Raw genomic sequence first — 21,870 nt, 5'->3', positions numbered from 1 at the left:
ATTGATCCTTGTACACCAGCAACTTTGTAGTGGAGGTGAGAAAAAGTTGGCAGGTTAAAAGCTGGGAGGATAATTTTGTAGAAAATAGGAAGGAGATATAGTGATCTACTGACTGAGTGTTAAGAAAAACAGCATTTCTTTATTAGTATAGCAGGGATTACAGCAAGCCCCACACACCTTTGAGGTGTCTAAGTCTTTGTGATATTGCAGACATGAGAAAGGGTGATTTCCAGATCATCAAGCGTGGTTTCAGTCTGCATAAGGAAATTGGGGAGGGAGTGGTTTGTGGAGTCTAAGGTGGAGTTGAAGGCGAATCACCGGGCAAGCAGGTCAGCCTTCTCAGCTGCTGTACAATTGACCTCATACTTTTTAATGATGGAGGAATTATTGATTCTCCTTTACTTACATTATTATAAATTTTCCAGAAATCATGAGTTCCTATCTTCTGCAACTCTGCATTTTCTGATTATTTCGATATGCCTTCTCTTGGTTGCAGCTATTTCACTTTTACAATGATTTCTAACATCTATAAATTTTTACTTATGACAGATGAATTCATGGAATGCATGCTTTTTTTTTGCACAATGACTGCTGCAAGATTGGTGATGATAGAGCTTCCTATAGAACTTCCCTTTGGGAACATGTGTTTCAATGCCTGCTTTGCATCATTCAGTTGCTCTGTTTGTATACTGTTCAGCAGAAAAAGGAAACGTTCATTGGATAAAACAGGGGAGGGTAGAGCGGTGGCCCTTGATATAGCTAAGGCTTTTGACAGGGTATGGCACGATGGTCTTCTAAGGAAAATTAGATCATATGGAATCACTGGAAGAATTCATAACGTAATTAAATCCTTCTTAAGTAATAGAAAAATCAAAGTTGTCCTCAACGGACGTACATCCAAACAATATGACATAAATGCGGGAGTGTCTCAGGGGTCTATCCTTGGACCTCTATTGTTCCTGATATTCATAAACGACCTCCCTGATAATATTGTTTCGGAGATGGGTATATTTGCCGATGACACCACTCTCTATAACAGATATGAGGGGAAAACAAATGAACACATATCCAAGAAAATGGCAGAAACACTAGAGGATGACCTCCAATCCGTAGTGGAATGGGGACAAAAATGGTTGGTCTCATTCAATGCTGCTAAGACTAAGCTTGTTTCCTTCAATAACTACAAGAAACCTTCTCTACCACCAATAGCAATGGCCAAGAGCACATTGCCTGAAAGTGCTTCTTTTAAACTCCTCGGCCTAACGTTTACAGGGAATATGAACTGGAATAGATACATTGAGAGCATTGCCAAGGCTGCTGCAAGGAAGGTTGGCTCCCTCTACCGTGCTAGAAAACTACTTACGCCTGCCAGTATCCTATACCTCTATAAGGCAACCATTCGCCCATGTATGGAGTACTGTTGTCACATCTGGGCTGGTGCATCTGCTGCTTGTTTCTCGCTCCTGGACAGGGTTAAAAAAAGAGTCGCCAACCTGATAGGTCCTGAACTGTCATCTAGGCTTCAACCTCTGTCCCATCGACGAGATGTTGCATCCCTCTGCCTGTTCTACAAATACTTTAATGGTGAATGCTCTGACGAACTGCAAACACTTGTACCTCCCCGACGTAACTACCCCCGACAAACCACTAAGTCTCATCCCTTTACAGTGGAGATCCCTAGGTGCAAGAAAGCCTTTTACTCCAATAGTTTCTTCCCCAGAACTGCGGGTCTTTGGAACTCCCTTCCGGGATTCTGCTTTCCCAACTGCAATGATATGCAGAAGTTCAAGTGTAATGTTAACAAACATCTTTCTACTCTTCTCCCTTCATAATGACCCCGCTAATTAATTCCCTAATAGTAGCCCCCTGCTTCAAAGTGGCACTGTGCCTTGTTTGGGGTGAAAATTGAATAAAAAAAAAAAAAAACTAGTCCCTGTACTCTCCAAACTTTACAAGAGAAAAGATATTACTCATGTGATCTCTGATGGCTGCCCAATCTGCTTTTTTTTATCGTCAGTTTTAGCAATGGCTCCTCAGCTAACCCAAGAATCCTCATCCATTCTTTCAAGGTGGCCATATTAAAGTCTCCTGCTTTGCACACATCTTCCTATATTGTCCAAAGTTATTCCTTTGAAGTCATCAGATCTTTAAGACATACATTACACATTCATTGTATTATTTTCATATTTCTTTTTTCAGGTTTTAATTATATACTTAACTTCATGTTCCAAATGAAATTAACTAATTCTTTGTCTTAATCCACAGTTATGAAACCTGTGTGGATAATTCAAAAGGTGAGTAAATATATTTCTTTGTCTTATATGACAACATATTATCTGTCTATATCTTTAATCATGGAGGGGGAGGGGGTAATCCAACATTACCAAGACTAAATATAACAGAGTGAGTGGGAGGTGCTAAAAAGAACATGAATGTTCCATTAATTGTTCAATTCTATCTTTGTAAAATATTTGTCTTGTATTTTGAGGAAAATTATTCTTTTCTTCATTGTTGATTTGTGTTGGGAGATGTTTTAACTAACTTGGTCTGTTACCTGTGATTAAAAAATAGTACAAACCTGACCTCGTACAATGTGCTGTCCATTTCAGGGAAGGGATAAAGAAAAAAAAAAAATAACCGCTCTTGCTATTTATGGACTGGTGGTCACGTGAGGTAATGAGAGTTGGGGGAAATATACAAATGAGATGCAGTCGTTTTGGGGGCGTGTCTCTTTGGCAGAAGTAAGTTTTTGAAAGATGTGCGTTGGGGTTTGATATCGAGAATTGTTAGGAGAGCATAATGGTTGGAAATTCTTTCTTTGGACTTTACTTTCTAATATTACCAACATATTTAACTGCATTACTTGAGGATTATATTGGAATAGCAGCATTGCTTGGTTATAAAATATGCTAAAATATATTTTAATTCATGCAAATTACATATTTATTATAGAGACAATTCTCTATCAATTATTACATTGTACCCAATATATAGCAATGATTACAAAAGATTTAAAAAATAGCTAGAGTTGAAACAAAAAACATTTAGCTCTTTTTTTTTTTTTTTACATGGAGGTTACCACTTATCAAGGCCCAGAAGCCACTTGGAGATAAGGGTTATTGCGTGTACAGTAACCAATGGAATAGTGCTGTAGTATTTGTTAGCGTTGGAGATTTGATAAAGTGTCATTACTTAAGGGAGCAGTTCATCAGGAATTTGTTTATGTTGGACTTGAAGACATCCAAGTTGAAGTCAGGTGGGAAACAGGAAAGCGGTAGAGAGTTCCACAGGCGTGCAGTTCTAAGAAAGAAGCTTTGTTCATGGAATCTACATTTTGATTTAGGCACAGATAAAGAGTGGGGAAAATTATTGACAGTGGTTTCAGCTAGACGGGTGTTTATTGTGAAAAATTGGCAAGGGGGGACCAGAGATTGGAGCTCAGATGAGCACTTGCCATGGAAATAACGATAAAATAAAGATAGGCTCGCAACGTCTTTTCTGTGAGAGAGAGGTTGCAATGAAGAGAAAAGGGCATCCCCTACTAAGCCACAAACTCTATTTTGTACTCTGTCAAGGCAGAATAGGCTGTTTTTAGCAGCTCCTGCCTAGATGTGGCAGCAGTATTCCATCGTTGGACGTACTTGGCTTTTATATAGATAGAGAATTGCATCAGTAGTGAGATATCTTCTGGAGCAGTAGAAGGATCCCACCATTTTCCCAGCAACCTTGGCAACAGACTTGATGTACGTGTTCCATTTCAGATCAGGAGTAAAGGTCAAACCCAAAAGCTTATCAAAACATGGGGCCTCCCCTAGACGAGAGCCATCCATTTCAATTGATGCCATATGGGGATCAGAGTGTTTATGATGTAAAGATAGGAGCTTGGTTTTAGATGCATTAAAGGTAACCAGCCATCTCTTCCTCCACTGAACCACGCGCTCAAGATCAGAGAAGAGAGAATCAGAGAGAACTTTGTCATTTATGGCCTTTGATGTGTTGCCATAGATGGTCGTGTCATCAGCATAGATGTAAACGAATGATTTAAGTATGTGTTTTGGGAGATCATTGATGTAGATCAGGAAGAGAGTTGGTCCAGGATGGACCCCTGAGGAACTCCAGCATTAATACTGTGGGCCTCTGATTTCTGCCCATCAACGACTACTTATGAGCCTATCAGAGAGAAATGATTTAATGATTGAGAAAACATTTCCAGTTATACCGTAGCTGGAAATCTTGTCAAGTAGGCCTTTATGCAATACCTTATCGAAGGCCTTTGATATGTCAAGAGCAATTGCCTTAGAAAGGAAGCCTTTGTTGAGAGATTCACTAATCCTATGAGATATAACCGTTAGCACATCTGCTGTAGATATAGCAGAATGGAAACCATATTGCGTGTCACTAAGAAGATTATTTCTGCTGAGGTGGTTGACTACTTCTATATTTGATATGGATTCCAGCAACTTACTCATGACACACAAGAGACTTATTGGTCTGTACTGAGAGGGAGATGACTTATCACCTGAATTCTTAAATACAGGGCATACTGATGAGGTTTTCCAGGGTGTTGGAAAGCACTTCTCCTTAAGGCAACGCTTAAACAGTTTTGTAAGTATGGGGGCAAGTTCTGATTGAAGCTTTTTCAACACTATAATTGGAATACCATCAAGGCCAGTTGCTTTACTGGAATCAAGGTTCTTGATTAGTTTGGCGACCTCACGAACAGATATTTGTATGTTACCTAGCGTGTTGTGTGTTATAGGAGGAAATACGGGAAGTCGATGACCTTCGTCACATAGGGTAGAATTAGCTGCAAAGTTCTGAGCAAATAGTTTGGCCTTGTCTGATGCTGACAAAATGACCTCTGGTCCATTGATAATGGTTGGGATAGAACGCACGCTTCTGTTCAGGATTCTATTTGTTATTTGCTAAAACTGGCGAGAACCAAGCCGCTGCTCAGCTACTTTGGATTTAATGGACTGAGCATATAGTTCTGTTGCATTTTTTATTACTCTTTTACAGTGGTTACTGGCAGTCCTGAAAGCAGCTTTAGTCTCAGTGCATCTATTACGTTGGTAGCTATGGAAAAAGTAATTTCTGTGCGCAATGGCAGCAGCACATTCTGGGGAGAACCATGGCTGGCTATTAGATTTTTGTTGGAATTTTTTGGATGGTATGAATCGGTCTATGCCTACAATTAACCATTCGGTCAGGTCTGATACTATAGAGGACACATCCTTTTTAAACATGGAATGCAAAGGTATATCATATATGAATGTACGGAAGCTATCCCAGTCAGCCATAGAGTATCGGTATACAGTACAGTGGAGAGGTACGTCTGAAGACTTATTACATTTCATTTTTATCTTAACTGATACAACGGAGTGGTCGGAGAATCCCAGAGGAGATAGAATGGAACATGAACATAGCTCAGGGGAAGTTGAGAGAAAACGGTCTAGAAGGCTTGCATACTAACCGGTAGTATCGGGCACATGGGTGGGCTTGCGAACAATCTGAGTGAGGTCATAGGTAATGGCAAAATCATGACAGAACCTCCCCTCACCATCTGTCTTATTTGAGTGGGTCAGCTATTCCACGTTAGGGCCATTGAAGTTACCGCAAATGTGAATGTTAGCCGAGAGATGAGCAGACAGGATGTGGTCAATTTTCTTAGATATACTCTTAAAGATAGTAACTCCGCTGTTGTGGGGGTGATAGAGGGCAAATATAAATGCGGTGGTGTAAGCAAGTGCAACCCAGAAGCACATATAAGGTAAATTAGGGTCTTCTCTGGAGATATCTCTGCTCCACGGGAAGCCATCTTTAATGTAGGCACATATTCCATGTCCATGGCGATCTTGGGGGTCAGATTTAGATGTTAAGTTAAAGTATCCTTTAATTATGAACTCATCTAGGGAAGTGGTCGGCCCTATTCCAGTTTCGCTTAGAAAGAATATGTCCGGTTTCATCTCCTGTAATTGGGTTTCAACCTCTGGAGGGTTGGAACATAGATGCTTAATGTTGGAGGAGACATGGTAGTAGAGGTCTACATTAGAGGATGGGGTTCTAGGTTTATTCGTGTTTTTTTTCTGGAGATATTTCATGTCATATTTCAGCTCTCCAACAATATCTCGTGCTGAATGAGAATGAAAGTTTATAGAGTAAAATACTTACTTTTATAACCAATCTTATTTTTAAAATGCCTGAAAATATTTTTTTTTCATTTCATTTTAATTATCTCCTTCTTTCAAACAAAAGCTTGAACTGCTGAGACGACTGCTTCCACTGATGGCTTTAACCGATCAGAACAAATGAAAGGTGTGCTTGTTATCAACTACAGAGAACTCAACCTCTGTATCGATGCGTATTTGGTTTCACCAGTAAACTAGCAGAATGCTTACATCCAAGATTGTGGCAAAGAACCATTCTGGTTCTATCAGATTGCTTACCAAGGTTGGGGCTTGATCTAAATGTGGCTCCACAACTAATGGAGTCATTTGTTGATGCAGAATTATCACTGAATAATGGCACATACATAGATGAAATCGTCTGCAACAAGTGTTGTTAAAACTTGTCGTACTTTAGATTAACTCCAGAGTGACTAAAAGATGGAGTTTGGGTGCTGTTGAGGGAGCGGAGAGCTCACCTCTGTGAAAAGATCATTGAACATCCCTCATTGTGTAGCTGAATGCAAGGAGCAGCTAACATTATTAAGACAAAGGTAGGTGCAGTGGTAGAATTGACCCCCTCCATCTTCACATATGCTAAAGCATACAAGCTGACTCATGATATATCAATGACAATCTTGACATGTGGATTGATGCAAGTTCTCTGGCCACATGAAATACACATGCTGACCACTGGTCAATCACATGAATGCAATTATAAATCTTATCATACACTGAAATGGCAGAACTCTACACCTAAGAACTGACTCCTTGTGTATTGATTGTCAGGCTGCCAGTGAAATGTACATTAAGAGAATGGATAGAAAAGACATTGCACTCATCAGGTCAAGTCAAAATAAAGCAGACAAGATCGCTCGTGTTCCACAGAAATGGGTGAATGCAATGCGAAGGGAAGCAGAGATTGCCTTATAGATATGTGACACTGAAGCTGAGTGACATCCAACAAATCCATGTAAACAGTAATATTAATTAAGTTATATTAATTAAGTTATATTAATTAAGTTAAATAATATTAATTAAAGTAATTAAAGTAAATTAAACAGTAGCCACCAGGGAGTTGAACAAACAACTTTGACAAAAAAAGGCTGTGAAATCTGAAAGTACATCCTTTTACGTTGATGGATCCTGTGCCAATTTGATTGATCCTGTGCCAATTTGATGGACAATGCAAAAGTTGAGCATGGCTGTTATTCACTATATGTTCACTTCATGATTGTGGACCACCTGGTTTACAATTTGTTGATTTCTGCAACAGAGATTCAATTTTTCATCTGTTTTCCTTAGGAGGGGCTCACCTGAAGAAATCCTGACCGACAATGGCACCATGTATAACAGTAGTAACTTCAGAAAGCTTTGGTGCTGAAAGATGGTGGGTCCAACATTAAATATCTCTATTATATTTTTCTTAGTCTGTCTGTCCATTCCACTTTTTCTCAGAAGCTACTGGGCCAATCTGATTGAAATTTTGCATAGATTTTTATTATGATAAGGTGCTGTGAATACGGTATTATGGTATCTGTTTGATGTATAATTAATAATAAAAATTAATAAGTATTAGAATTTTATACAAAAATGAGCACAAATTTAACCATATTCAATCATCAATTTAGCATAAAAGCATTCATTCTAAGTCAACAAGCTATAACTTTTGCCTGCTTTTAATAGGTTAAAAAGTCTAATTTTTAAAAAATCATCTAAAATAATAAAAATAAAAATTCTTTTAAATCAAAAAATATAGTAGTTATTTTTTGTATTATTTGGATTGTTCTCATCTTGGTTGTTTTTCTTACAACGTTTTGGCCGATGTGACCTCTGACTGTATTCAGGTGCACATCCACATTGGTTGGAGGTTACATTGAAACATAAGAAAAAACAATGGAGATGAGAACAATAGTCCAAACAATACAAAAATATTAATTTTCACCTCAAAAATATACAAACTTAATAGGAGTTGTTTACCTTAATTTTAAAAATATGCAAATAAAAAAAATAAAATGACTTTATTGCATCCTGGGTGACACCAGCAAAAAATTATATTGAAGAACTTTATTTTGTAATTTTAACTTTTTTAATGTTATTGTAAAATTATGTATGATTAAATTAAAACCTATGAAAGGTGTTCATTTTAATAACATGAATTTGTTTATCTGAAAAGTTATTTTTTAAGTTTTAGAGTTGAAATAATTTTGGAAGAAATGTATTTAAAAAATGAAAGCTTTTGTATATTCTAACAGAATTGGATTGGATAACGGAATTTTCTATCAAGAAGAAAAATGAAGAAGAATTAAAACAACTCGAGGTAATCAGTTTTTCTGTTTCATTTACTTTCTGTTGACAAATTGAAATAAAAAATATTTTACATTCATTAAATAAACTATTCTTCACAGTAAACCATAATGTAGGAATTGATTAAGTGATGTGTATCTATTTGTATATGTATGAGTTAACTAAGTTGATTTCTAATTGAATGGAATTCTGTATGAAATCTTTACAAAAAGATAAATAACAAAATACTATTTTAATGAATCCTTTCCCACAATTCATGAGCATCAATAAATGCTCTTGAATCATTTAATTCACTACTAAATTAAGAAAACTAAACACAGCAATAAGGAATATTGGACTGCGTTCAACAAACAGAGATGATGGCAAAGTTGCATAACCAAAATGAATCACCCGACTTTTATTTATGCTGTGATTTAAATCAGTGTCAAAGGTCATGCTCAACATTTAACAACTAAATCGACCCAAAGGTCACACTTAGTATTTTAACAATTAAATTGATCAGAATGTGAGCAGATGTTGAATTCAAAATTGGAGAACATGTTTATTTTCAGGAAAAATAGCAAGTTTGCAAAAAAAAAAAAAACTGCTGACGTCATTCCATTTTAGTATACTTTTCAAATAGTAATACTAATAAATGTGCCGTATAAGAATGTTTACAGAAGGGGCAAACAATTTCCATTCAAATAAAGTCGGGAATGACTCAAGGGAATTAGCTGATTTGTTCAAGAATTACATACGTTAAAGTTGCCAACTGAATTCTGGTAAGTAATAATATTAAAAAATATTTTAAAAAGTTTGTTTTTCTTTCAGTTATGTGTTACTTTATTTACCCAATTCTTTTTCCTTCTTACACTTGCCCCCGGTCCCCCTTCCAAATTCTATTGTTAAAATTTATGATTGCAATTTATTGTTGTCAGTTTGAGTCTTGTGATTCACTTGCTATTTTTCCTCAAAATAAACGCATTCTCCAATGCTGAATTCAATGTCTAGCCACATTCTTTCGCAAAAAAAAACTGCCAACACCATTCCATTTTTGTAACTTTTCTAATAAATGCGCCGCCTAGCATTGAATGTTTGCAAAAGGGGAAAACGATTTCCATTCAAATAAATTTGATGATTCAAAGGAAATCAGCCGCTCAAGAAATATGTTAACTTTGCCAACTGAATTCTTTTTTTTATTTCAGTTAGTGAGAGGGAACCTCTTGCCATATTTTCCCCTAAACAGGTCAATTAAGTAGAATACTTATTATTATTATCATTTTTTTATGGTGAGTAGATAATGCATTGTGGATGTGTTGTCAGCAGCTCCTGTATCTCTTACTGCTCCTAATTTGTCTCTCAGTCCTTGTTTAGAATGAATGATTTTTCTGACAAAAGGAGAAGAAAAAGCTGTATTCTAGGTTAGCAGTATTTTTGCGTGAGTAGTCGCCTGAGATGTCGGAAATTTTCTGTTTCTATTTCTATCCTTGTAACCATGTCATTAGTAAGTGTGCTGGAGGTAAAAATTTTACTGGGCTGATGTTATCCGCCTGATAGTCAGGGACCCGAACCTTGGACTAACCACTAAGAAGGCTGTCCTATCAGCAAGTGCAAAGTACTGATGCTGCTGTATTTCCATTTGGTGAATGGATTCTGGACCATTCAGTAGCTTCTGGTGGGACTTCTCGATGCCATATTAGTGGGTAATGTTTATGGCTTTACTTTGTAAAGCCATAAACATTACCCATTAATATGGCATACCTCACCTCATTATATGAACGGGTCTCCACAGCAAAAAAATTTCTTCATTTCTTCTTCTTCTTTACTTTCCCTCTCTGCCCTGCTCTAACAAAGTCTATCGACCTATTCTACAAATCCTAAAACTCCATCATGAAAAGTCTCCAGAAAGAATACATAGTTAAACCCAGAACTCCAACTTTCAACGTAGACCCCCACTACCATGTCTCCTTCACCAACATCAGGAATCTACGTTCTAACCTCCCAGAGGTTGAAATCCAATTACAGGGGATTAAAGCAGACCTATTCTTCCTAAACGAAACTGGCATTAAACCATTTCCCTAGATGAGTTCATAATTAGAAGGATATTCTAATTTAACATCCAAATCTGACCCCCAAGATTGCCAGGGGCATGGAATATGTGCCTACATTAGAGATGGCTTTCCATGTGGTAGGGACATCTCAAGAAAAGACCCTAAATTGCCTTATGTGATATGATTGTTCCAGGGAGTGATTGGGCTCCCCACTGTGGTGAGGCTGAAACTCCCAAAACACTGGAGAATGCCGGGCAGATATGATTGTTTTATTCTTTAAGTATCCTTGTGTGCCTGGCCCACAGCAACCAACCCTGCTGAGAGAAAGATTGGATTAATAAATTTCATCATTTTATGAAAGCGACAACTTAATGTCACTTTGAGAGACATAACGAAACATAATTTCGTTTCCGATGCCAACGAGTGATGACTCAGGGTTGTTTGGCCTTTGAGTGCAGTTACCAAACGGGCTTAACCTTTCAATTATGAGAACGGTGCCTGCAATCCACAGGTGCAATCAGGGGAAGATGGGACCTCCCCTGAGGTGACGTAACTAGTTGCAATTGGTCCAGGAAGCGGCCCCGGCCCATACCTCACCTCACTATATGAACTGGTCTCCACGGCGAAACCGGCAGAATCAAGCTGAGACTTTGAGAGAATCAAACACAATCGAAGAGTTGTCACCCCCTTTCTTCCCACATCCTTCCACCGCCATACCAAGAGAAATTAATCTATTGCTATTTTTTTTTTTTGCTGTCAAAATCAACATTGAACTACAGACAATTGTATATAAGTATATATATTGTATATCTTATCTTGAATTAATCTGTAGAATAGATAATTAAGTTTGTCTTTTTTTTGTGTGCATGAGATTGATTCCCTTCCAGCACGACAGATCGATGAAGCAGCAGTATATCAACCCGATCGTGAAATTAAGACCAACCAAATTGATTGTCGGGTCCTGCTACACTAAGATACCTTGCAAGGGATCCGCTGCGAAGGACGAGCACGGGTCACATTAAATGACCTGCGACCGGGATAGCTTCACACTCTATGTACTTTCAGATTGTACTTGCTCTCGCCATTGCATTTATATTTGCCCTCTATTGCCCCCATAACAGCGGAGATACTATCTGTAAGAGCATATCTGAGAAAATTGACCACATCCTGTCTGCTAATTATTCGTCTAACATTCACATTTGTGGAGGTTTCAATGTTCACAATGTAGAATGGTTACTCAAACAAGACAGATGATGAGGGTAGGTTCTGTCACGATTTCACCATTGCTTATGACCTAACACAGATTGTTCACAAACCCATCCATATGCTCGACACTGAGGGTCAGTATGCAAGTCTTCTAGCCCTTTTTCTCACAATTTGTCCTGAGCTATGTTCATCTTTTGTTCTGTCCCCACTGGGATCTTTCAACCACTTGGTTGTCTCAGTTAAGATAAAAACAAAATGTAATAAATCCTCTCCATCATACAGTATATTGATTATCTATGGCTGACTGGGATAGCTTCCGTACATTTATATGAGATCTTCCTCTGCGTTCCATGTTTAAAAAATGTTTAATAGTATCAGACCTAACGGAATGGTTAATTGTAGGTATAAACCACTTCATACTCTCCAAGACATTACAGCAAAAACCTAACAGCCAGCTGTGGTTCTGTTATTATGCACAGAAATCACTATTTCCATTGCTTCCAATGTAATAGATGTACTGAGACTAAAGCCACCTTCAGAACTGCCAGCAACCACTGTAAAAGAGTAATAAAGAACGCGAGAATGTTGTGTGCTCAGTCCCTCAAATCCAAAGTAGCTGAGCAGCAACTTGGTTCCCACCAATTTTGGCAAATAGCAAACAGAGCCCTGTGTGCTCTATCCCAACCATTATCAATGGACCTGAGGTAATCTCTTCAGCATTAGACAAAGCCAAACTCTTTGTCAAAAACTTTACAGCTAATTCTACTCTATGTGATTAGGGCCACCAACCTCCCCGTATTTCCTTCTTTGTATGAAAACACTCTATGCGACATACAAATATCTGTGCGTGATATTGCCAAGCTAATCAAAAACCTTGATTCCAGTAAAGCAACTGACTCTGACTGGATTCCTATTACAGTGCTGAAAAATCCTCAACTAGAATTAGCTCCCATACTTATAAAGCTGTTTAAGTGTTGTCTTAAGGAGAATTGCTTCCCAACAATCTGGAAAACCTCATCAGTATGTCCCATATTTAAAAATTCAATCAGTCTCCTGTACATATTGAGTAAGTTGCTGAAATCTGTGTTAAATAGAGAAGTAGTCAATCACCTTAGCAAAAATAACCTCCGCAGTAACATGCAATATATTTCTGTTCTGCTAGATCTACAGCAGATGTGCTAACAGTTATAACTCATAGGATTAGTGAATCTCTCAATTGAGGTTTTGTTTCTCGGGCAATTGGCCTTGGCATATCAAAGGCCTTTAATAGGGTATGGTAATAAGATGTACTCCACAAAATCTCCAGCTACAGTATAGCTGGAAATATCTTTTCAATTATTAAATCATTTCTCTCTGATAATAGTGGTTGATGGGCAGAAATCAGAAGCTCACTGTAGTAATGCTGGAGCCCCTCAGGGGTCCATCCTTGGCTCAACTCTCTTCCTGATCTACATCAATGATCTCCCAAATCACACCCCAAGATCATTCGTAAACATTTATACTGACAACACTGCCATCTATGGCAACACTTCAAAGGCTGTAAACGACCAATTTCTCTCTGATTCTCTCTCCTCTGATCTTGATCACGTGGTGCAATGGGGAAAGAGGTGGCTGATTAATTTTAATGCATATAAAACCAAGCTTCTATCTTTCCATCATCAACGCTCTGATCCCCTGTCTGGCATCAATTGAAATGAATGGCTCTCGTTTTAAGTTGAATTCTAAAAAAGTACCGAAATCTGTCTTTGATTGGTTGATGTTACTATTGGATGATACCACATCGTTAGAGGAGATACAACATTATCAATATTTACAAGGGTGTAGAGAAATCATTGATTTCACTTATTAATAATAGCAATAATGGTAAACTCTCTTTTTTATCACTGACCGTTAAGGACAGTACAGGAAATGCGTGCAGAGCAGGAAACTTCAATGACAGTGTCACATTGTAAGAATGGATAAAAATACTTGGGTTAGTTGAGGTAGCAGAGTAAGTTGTCAGGAAAATCATGGGAGGAAATGATAAGGATGGACCTGAAAGAAAGAGGAATAAATAAAAATCTGACCAGAGATAGGTTAGTTTGGAAGTCAAAGCATTCAACACATAGCAACATATAAAATTGACATTAAACTGATGATGATGATGATGATGATGATGATGATGATGATGATGATGAAGAAGACAACAACAACTTTGGTGACTTTGTTGTTGCTTTGGCCTATCCTTGTCTGTAGATCTCAGCAGAGTCAATCCAGAGTTAAACAATCAACTTATTTTATCATTCTATTTAAATTCTGATATTATCATCGTAATGGGCGGGTTGCTCAGACTAAATTGACTCTTTCCCTTCATATGGCCTTAGGAAGATCTTCAACTTGCAAGCCAGTGTCTTCTGTCAATAATTTTGTGTACGTCTTGACAAGTCTTCCTACTTTAGCGGTTCCGTGTTTCGGATCCCACAGTACCACATCACTGACAACCTCATTTTTTCTTCTGTTGCAATGTCTGGCATATCGTGTTTTTCTCTTAATACCGAAGAGATCCTGGGCAGCTGACCATACAGATGGTTGGGTGTGTTTTCCAGTTTAAGTTTAACATTGCTCGGAGCATTTTAGTGTAACTTCCACCTAACTTAATTTCAAGTTTTCTTTACTGAGAGCCCATGCTGATGAACCATAAAGCAACACCGTTTCATTACGGCTCTAAAAAAGTTTTTCTTGATCTTTTCCAACAGAACAGATTTCCATATAACCTTCAGCTGATTCAGTGCATTTTAAGCTTTGGCTATTTCTGACGTAAATGTGTCTTTCAGAGGATGCGATTCAATTCATCTGCTTGTTTGAGTGGTGTTCTGTCTAGTGTTTGGTGGAAGGACATATTTTAGTTGCATTTGCAGTCCAATCATGACAGATGACTCTTTCAGAATGTGTAGCAACTTTTGGGCATTATCATTGTCATAAGCTAACTAAGCAAGATCATCTGCTTAATTGACATTGGTAATCTTCTTTGTAGGATATGGTCTGCTTCTTGCTTGAAACAATGTTAGGCCATATTTCCCATATTAATCAACTGAGTGTTTCAGTACATAAACTAGACAGATCACAAATAAGAATGGAGTTGGAGTATCAGCTTTTATTTCAAAGAAGTTGGTAATTCTGATGTATTTCTTTTATCGTTTCAGGAAGAGAAAAAAGCACTGACTGTTGTTGAAACTAAACTAGACCACCTGAAGGAGAGATATCGCAAGCCAACTAAAAGAAAGGTTGGTATTTTGTTTTATTGCTCTCTATGGGGTAAAGGTGGGGATTATGAATCTTGTCTGTCTCCTGGGATGAGGTTGAAACTTTTGTCTGGAGAAAAATCAAGAAAAAAGAGTTTCTCTTTTTGTCAATAAATAGGAAATAACAAAAATCTTTAATCAAAACTTCCACATGAAATGTCAAAAGAACTATTTTTCTTGGTTCGCCCATTTCCTTTATGAATAAAAGTTAGTGCATTGTTTAACAAGAACATTAGATTGGTAAGTGAATGTGTGTATATATATATATATATATGTGTGTGTGTGTGTATATATGTGTGTGTGTGTGTGTGTGTGTATATATATATATATATATAGTAAGTTATAAAATATATATGGCGATTAAGCTGCACTGAATATTCCGCGTTTCATCCACTCTAGGACTCTTCAGGCTTATGCGCGAATTTTGTGGTTATCTGTCGTTTTTATATATGCACCTTCTATTGAGATTTTAGTTAGCAAATCAGCTTTCTAGTATCCACATCGCCCTTCCTATCGGCCAATGAACATGCACTTACTGGACAAAGGCCTACTTGACCTAGTTGACCTGTTCCTTTGTGTGTGCTCTATTAAGCCTGGATATCTAGTTTCTTGACTTGTTTTAAATCTAGGTTAGGTTTTTTTTATGTTAGTTTATATATATATATATATATATATATAGTTTTAAAAAAAGTAATAGGCGGAAGTTTCTCGAGAGCTCTTTCGGCTATCATCTCGTCAGGAGAAAATCGATAGCAACCTAAATAATATTGTGTCGAAAATAAAGAGTTCTAAAGGGGAACTTGTTAAATGTGCCAAACGTACGGGGACACTAATTAAATTTATTTACGTTTAAAAACGATTAAAATATTGGCACAACGAGGGAGAAAAGGAAAAAATAAAAAAAAAAGCGGGAGAAAAAATTCAAAGTTCCCCAAAGAGAAACAATGCGTTTGATGCTTCTTTTTGCCGGCCGGCCAAGATGTCTACCTTCAACACGCTGTCATAAAAACATGTTTTTCCACTGTAAAAAAAAAACTACTGGATCAAATTAAGTGAATTTTTTTTCTGAGATCTTCAGTCTAAAATGGATACGTAGAATATAACCTTTTTTTTTTTTTTCGATATTTTCATTTTTTCATGTCTTGATTAAAAAAAAATACTGAATCAAATTAAGTGAAATTTTTTTTTCAGAGATCTTCACTCTAAAATGGATACGTACAATATAACCTATTTTCAATATTTTCATTTTTTCATGTCTTGATTAAAAAAAAAATACTGAATCAAATTAAGTGAAATTTTTTTTTCAGAGATCTTCACTCTAAAATGGATACGTACAATATAACCTATTTTCAATATTTTCATTTTTTCATGTCTTGATTAAAAAAAAAATACTGAATCAAATTAAGTGAAATTTTTTTTTCAGAGATCTTCACTCTAAAATGGATACGTACAATATAACCTATTTTCAATATTTTCATTTTTTCATGTCTTGATTAAAAAAAAAATACTGAATCAAATTAAGTGAAATTTGTTTTTCAGAGATCTTCACTCTAAAATGGATACGTACAATATAACCTATTTTCAATATTTTCATTTTTTCATGTCTTGATTAAAAAAAAAATACTGAATCAAATTAAGTGAAATTTTTTTTTCAGAGATCTTCACTCTAAAATGGATACGTACAATATAACCTATTTTCAATATTTTCATTTTTTCATGTCTTGATTAAAAAAAAAATACTGAATCAAATTAAGTGAAATTTTTTTTTCAGAGATCTTCACTCTAAAATGGATACGTACAATATAACCTATTTTCAATATTTTCATTTTTTCATGTCTTGATTAAAAAAAAAATACTGAATCAAATTAAGTGAAATTTTTTTTTCAGAGATCTTCACTCTAAAATGGATACGTACAATATAACCTATTTTCAATATTTTCATTTTTTCATGTCTTGATTAAAAAAAAAATACTGAATCAAATTAAGTGAAATTTTTTTTTCAGAGATCTTCACTCTAAAATGGATACGTACAATATAACCTATTTTCAATATTTTCATTTTTTCATGTCTTGATTAAAAAAAAAATACTGAATCAAATTAAGTGAAATTTTTTTTTCAGAGATCTTCACTCTAAAATGGATACGTACAATATAACCTATTTTCAATATTTTCATTTTTTCATGTCTTGATTAAAAAAAAAATACTGAATCAAATTAAGTGAAATTTTTTTTTCAGAGATCTTCACTCTAAAATGGATACGTACAATATAACCTATTTTCAATATTTTCATTTTTTCATGTCTTGATTAAAAAAAAAATACTGAATCAAATTAAGTGAAATTTTTTTTTCAGAGATCTTCACTCTAAAATGGATACGTACAATATAACCTATTTTCAATATTTTCATTTTTTCATGTCTTGATTAAAAAAAAAATACTGAATCAAATTAAGTGAAATTTTTTTTTCAGAGATCTTCACTCTAAAATGGATACGTACAATATAACCTATTTTCAATATTTTCATTTTTTCATGTCTTGATTAAAAAAAAAATACTGAATCAAATTAAGTGAAATTTTTTTTTCAGAGATCTTCACTCTAAAATGGATACGTACAATATAACCTATTTTCAATATTTTCATTTTTTCATGTCTTGATTAAAAAAAAAATACTGAATCAAATTAAGTGAAATTTTTTTTTCAGAGATCTTCACTCTAAAATGGATACGTACAATATAACCTATTTTCAATATTTTCATTTTTTCATGTCTTGATTAAAAAAAAAATACTGAATCAAATTAAGTGAAATTTTTTTTTCAGAGATCTTCACTCTAAAATGGATACGTACAATATAACCTATTTTCAATATTTTCATTTTTTCATGTCTTGATTAAAAAAAAAATACTGAATCAAATTAAGTGAAATTTTTTTTTCAGAGATCTTCACTCTAAAATGGATACGTACAATATAACCTATTTTCAATATTTTCATTTTTTCATGTCTTGATTAAAAAAAAAATACTGAATCAAATTAAGTGAAATTTTTTTTTCAGAGATCTTCACTCTAAAATGGATACGTACAATATAACCTATTTTCAATATTTTCATTTTTTCATGTCTTGATTAAAAAAAAAATACTGAATCAAATTAAGTGAAATTTTTTTTTCAGAGATCTTCACTCTAAAATGGATACGTACAATATAACCTATTTTCAATATTTTCATTTTTTCATGTCTTGATTAAAAAAAAATACTGAATCAAATTAAGTGAAATTTTTTTTTCAGAGATCTTCACTCTAAAATGGATACGTACAATATAACCTATTTTCAATATTTTCATTTTTTCATGTCTTGATTAAAAAAAAAATACTGAATCAAATTAAGTGAAATTTTTTTTTCAGAGATCTTCACTCTAAAATGGATACGTACAATATAACCTATTTTCAATATTTTCATTTTTTCATGTCTTGATTAAAAAAAAAATACTGAATCAAATTAAGTGAAATTTTTTTTTCAGAGATCTTCACTCTAAAATGGATACGTACAATATAACCTATTTTCAATATTTTCATTTTTTCATGTCTTGATTAAAAAAAAAATACTGAATCAAATTAAGTGAAATTTTTTTTTCAGAGATCTTCACTCTAAAATGGATACGTACAATATAACCTATTTTCAATATTTTCATTTTTTCATGTCTTGATTAAAAAAAAAATACTGAATCAAATTAAGTGAAATTTTTTTTTCAGAGATCTTCACTCTAAAATGGATACGTACAATATAACCTATTTTCAATATTTTCATTTTTTCATGTCTTGATTAAAAAAAAAATACTGAATCAAATTAAGTGAAATTTTTTTTTCAGAGATCTTCACTCTAAAATGGATACGTACAATATAACCTATTTTCAATATTTTCATTTTTTCATGTCTTGATTAAAAAAAAAATACTGAATCAAATTAAGTGAAATTTTTTTTTCAGAGATCTTCACTCTAAAATGGATACGTACAATATAACCTATTTTCAATATTTTCATTTTTTCATGTCTTGATTAAAAAAAAAATACTGAATCAAATTAAGTGAAATTTTTTTTTCAGAGATCTTCACTCTAAAATGGATACGTACAATATAACCTATTTTCAATATTTTCATTTTTTCATGTCTTGATTAAAAAAAAAATACTGAATCAAATTAAGTGAAATTTTTTTTTCAGAGATCTTCACTCTAAAATGGATACGTACAATATAACCTATTTTCAATATTTTCATTTTTTCATGTCTTGATTAAAAAAAAAATACTGAATCAAATTAAGTGAAATTTTTTTTTCAGAGATCTTCACTCTAAAATGGATACGTACAATATAACCTATTTTCAATATTTTCATTTTTTCATGTCTTGATTAAAAAAAAAATACTGAATCAAATTAAGTGAAATTTTTTTTTCAGAGATCTTCACTCTAAAATGGATACGTACAATATAACCTATTTTCAATATTTTCATTTTTTCATGTCTTGATTAAAAAAAAAATACTGAATCAAATTAAGTGAAATTTTTTTTTCAGAGATCTTCACTCTAAAATGGATACGTACAATATAACCTATTTTCAATATTTTCATTTTTTCATGTCTTGATTAAAAAAAAAATACTGAATCAAATTAAGTGAAATTTTTTTTTCAGAGATCTTCACTCTAAAATGGATACGTACAATATAACCTATTTTCAATATTTTCATTTTTTCATGTCTTGATTAAAAAAAAAATACTGAATCAAATTAAGTGAAATTTTTTTTTCAGAGATCTTCACTCTAAAATGGATACGTACAATATAACCTATTTTCAATATTTTCATTTTTTCATGTCTTGATTAAAAAAAAATACTGAATCAAATTAAGTGAAATTTTTTTTTCAGAGATCTTCACTCTAAAATGGATACGTACAATATAACCTATTTTCAATATTTTCATTTTTTCATGTCTTGATTAAAAAAAAAATACTGAATCAAATTAAGTGAAATTTTTTTTTCAGAGATCTTCACTCTAAAATGGATACGTACAATATAACCTATTTTCAATATTTTCATTTTTTCATGTCTTGATTAAAAAAAAAATACTGAATCAAATTAAGTGAAATTTTTTTTTCAGAGATCTTCACTCTAAAATGGATACGTACAATATAACCTATTTTCAATATTTTCATTTTTTCATGTCTTGATTAAAAAAAAAATACTGAATCAAATTAAGTGAAATTTTTTTTTCAGAGATCTTCACTCTAAAATGGATACGTACAATATAACCTATTTTCAATATTTTCATTTTTTCATGTCTTGATTAAAAAAAAAATACTGAATCAAATTAAGTGAAATTTTTTTTTCAGAGATCTTCACTCTAAAATGGATACGTACAATATAACCTATTTTCAATATTTTCATTTTTTCATGTCTTGATTAAAAAAAAAATACTGAATCAAATTAAGTGAAATTTTTTTTTCAGAGATCTTCACTCTAAAATGGATACGTACAATATAACCTATTTTCAATATTTTCATTTTTTCATGTCTTGATTAAAAAAAAAATACTGAATCAAATTAAGTGAAATTTTTTTTTCAGAGATCTTCACTCTAAAATGGATACGTACAATATAACCTATTTTCAATATTTTCATTTTTTCATGTCTTGATTAAAAAAAAAATACTGAATCAAATTAAGTGAAATTTTTTTTTCAGAGATCTTCACTCTAAAATGGATACGTACAATATAACCTATTTTCAATATTTTCATTTTTTCATGTCTTGATTAAAAAAAAAATACTGAATCAAATTAAGTGAAATTTTTTTTTCAGAGATCTTCACTCTAAAATGGATACGTACAATATAACCTATTTTCAATATTTTCATTTTTTCATGTCTTGATTAAAAAAAAAATACTGAATCAAATTAAGTGAAATTTTTTTTTCAGAGATCTTCACTCTAAAATGGATACGTACAATATAACCTATTTTCAATATTTTCATTTTTTCATGTCTTGATTAAAAAAAAAATACTGAATCAAATTAAGTGAAATTTTTTTTTCAGAGATCTTCACTCTAAAATGGATACGTACAATATAACCTATTTTCAATATTTTCATTTTTTCATGTCTTGATTAAAAAAAAAATACTGAATCAAATTAAGTGAAATTTTTTTTTCAGAGATCTTCACTCTAAAATGGATACGTACAATATAACCTATTTTCAATATTTTCATTTTTTCATGTCTTGATTAAAAAAAAAATACTGAATCAAATTAAGTGAAATTTTTTTTTCAGAGATCTTCACTCTAAAATGGATACGTACAATATAACCTATTTTCAATATTTTCATTTTTTCATGTCTTGATTAAAAAAAAAATACTGAATCAAATTAAGTGAAATTTTTTTTTCAGAGATCTTCACTCTAAAATGGATACGTACAATATAACCTATTTTCAATATTTTCATTTTTTCATGTCTTGATTAAAAAAAAAATACTGAATCAAATTAAGTGAAATTTTTTTTTCAGAGATCTTCACTCTAAAATGGATACGTACAATATAACCTATTTTCAATATTTTCATTTTTTCATGTCTTGATTAAAAAAAAAATACTGAATCAAATTAAGTGAAATTTTTTTTTCAGAGATCTTCACTCTAAAATGGATACGTACAATATAACCTATTTTCAATATTTTCATTTTTTCATGTCTTGATTAAAAAAAAAATACTGAATCAAATTAAGTGAAATTTTTTTTTCAGAGATCTTCACTCTAAAATGGATACGTACAATATAACCTATTTTCAATATTTTCATTTTTTCATGTCTTGATTAAAAAAAAAATACTGAATCAAATTAAGTGAAATTTTTTTTTCAGAGATCTTCA

At 33.3% G+C, this 21,870-nt stretch overlaps 1 protein-coding gene across 3 annotated transcripts in view; it reads left to right on the top strand.

The window, feature by feature from the left end:
* LOC145259149 (ATP-dependent DNA helicase DDX11-like) overlaps nucleotides 1-21,870 on the top strand; it is a 310,336-nt gene that overhangs the window by 49,295 nt on the left and 239,171 nt on the right. For all 3 annotated transcript variants that reach the window (XM_080116856.1, XM_080116857.1, XM_080116858.1), the window contains 3 exons: nucleotides 2,266-2,294; nucleotides 8,420-8,484; nucleotides 14,890-14,970. In XM_080116856.1, coding sequence (XP_079972982.1) covers nucleotides 2,266-2,294; nucleotides 8,420-8,484; nucleotides 14,890-14,970 — 175 coding nt within the window. The remainder of the gene's footprint in view (nucleotides 1-2,265; nucleotides 2,295-8,419; nucleotides 8,485-14,889; nucleotides 14,971-21,870) is intronic.

Source organism: Euprymna scolopes, chromosome 34, assembly GCF_053919585.1.
Source record: "Euprymna scolopes isolate OS-2025 chromosome 34, ASM5391958v1, whole genome shotgun sequence".
Lineage (NCBI taxonomy): Eukaryota > Metazoa > Mollusca > Cephalopoda > Sepiida > Sepiolidae > Euprymna > Euprymna scolopes.
This window is presented reverse-complemented; position numbering and strand designations above follow the sequence as displayed.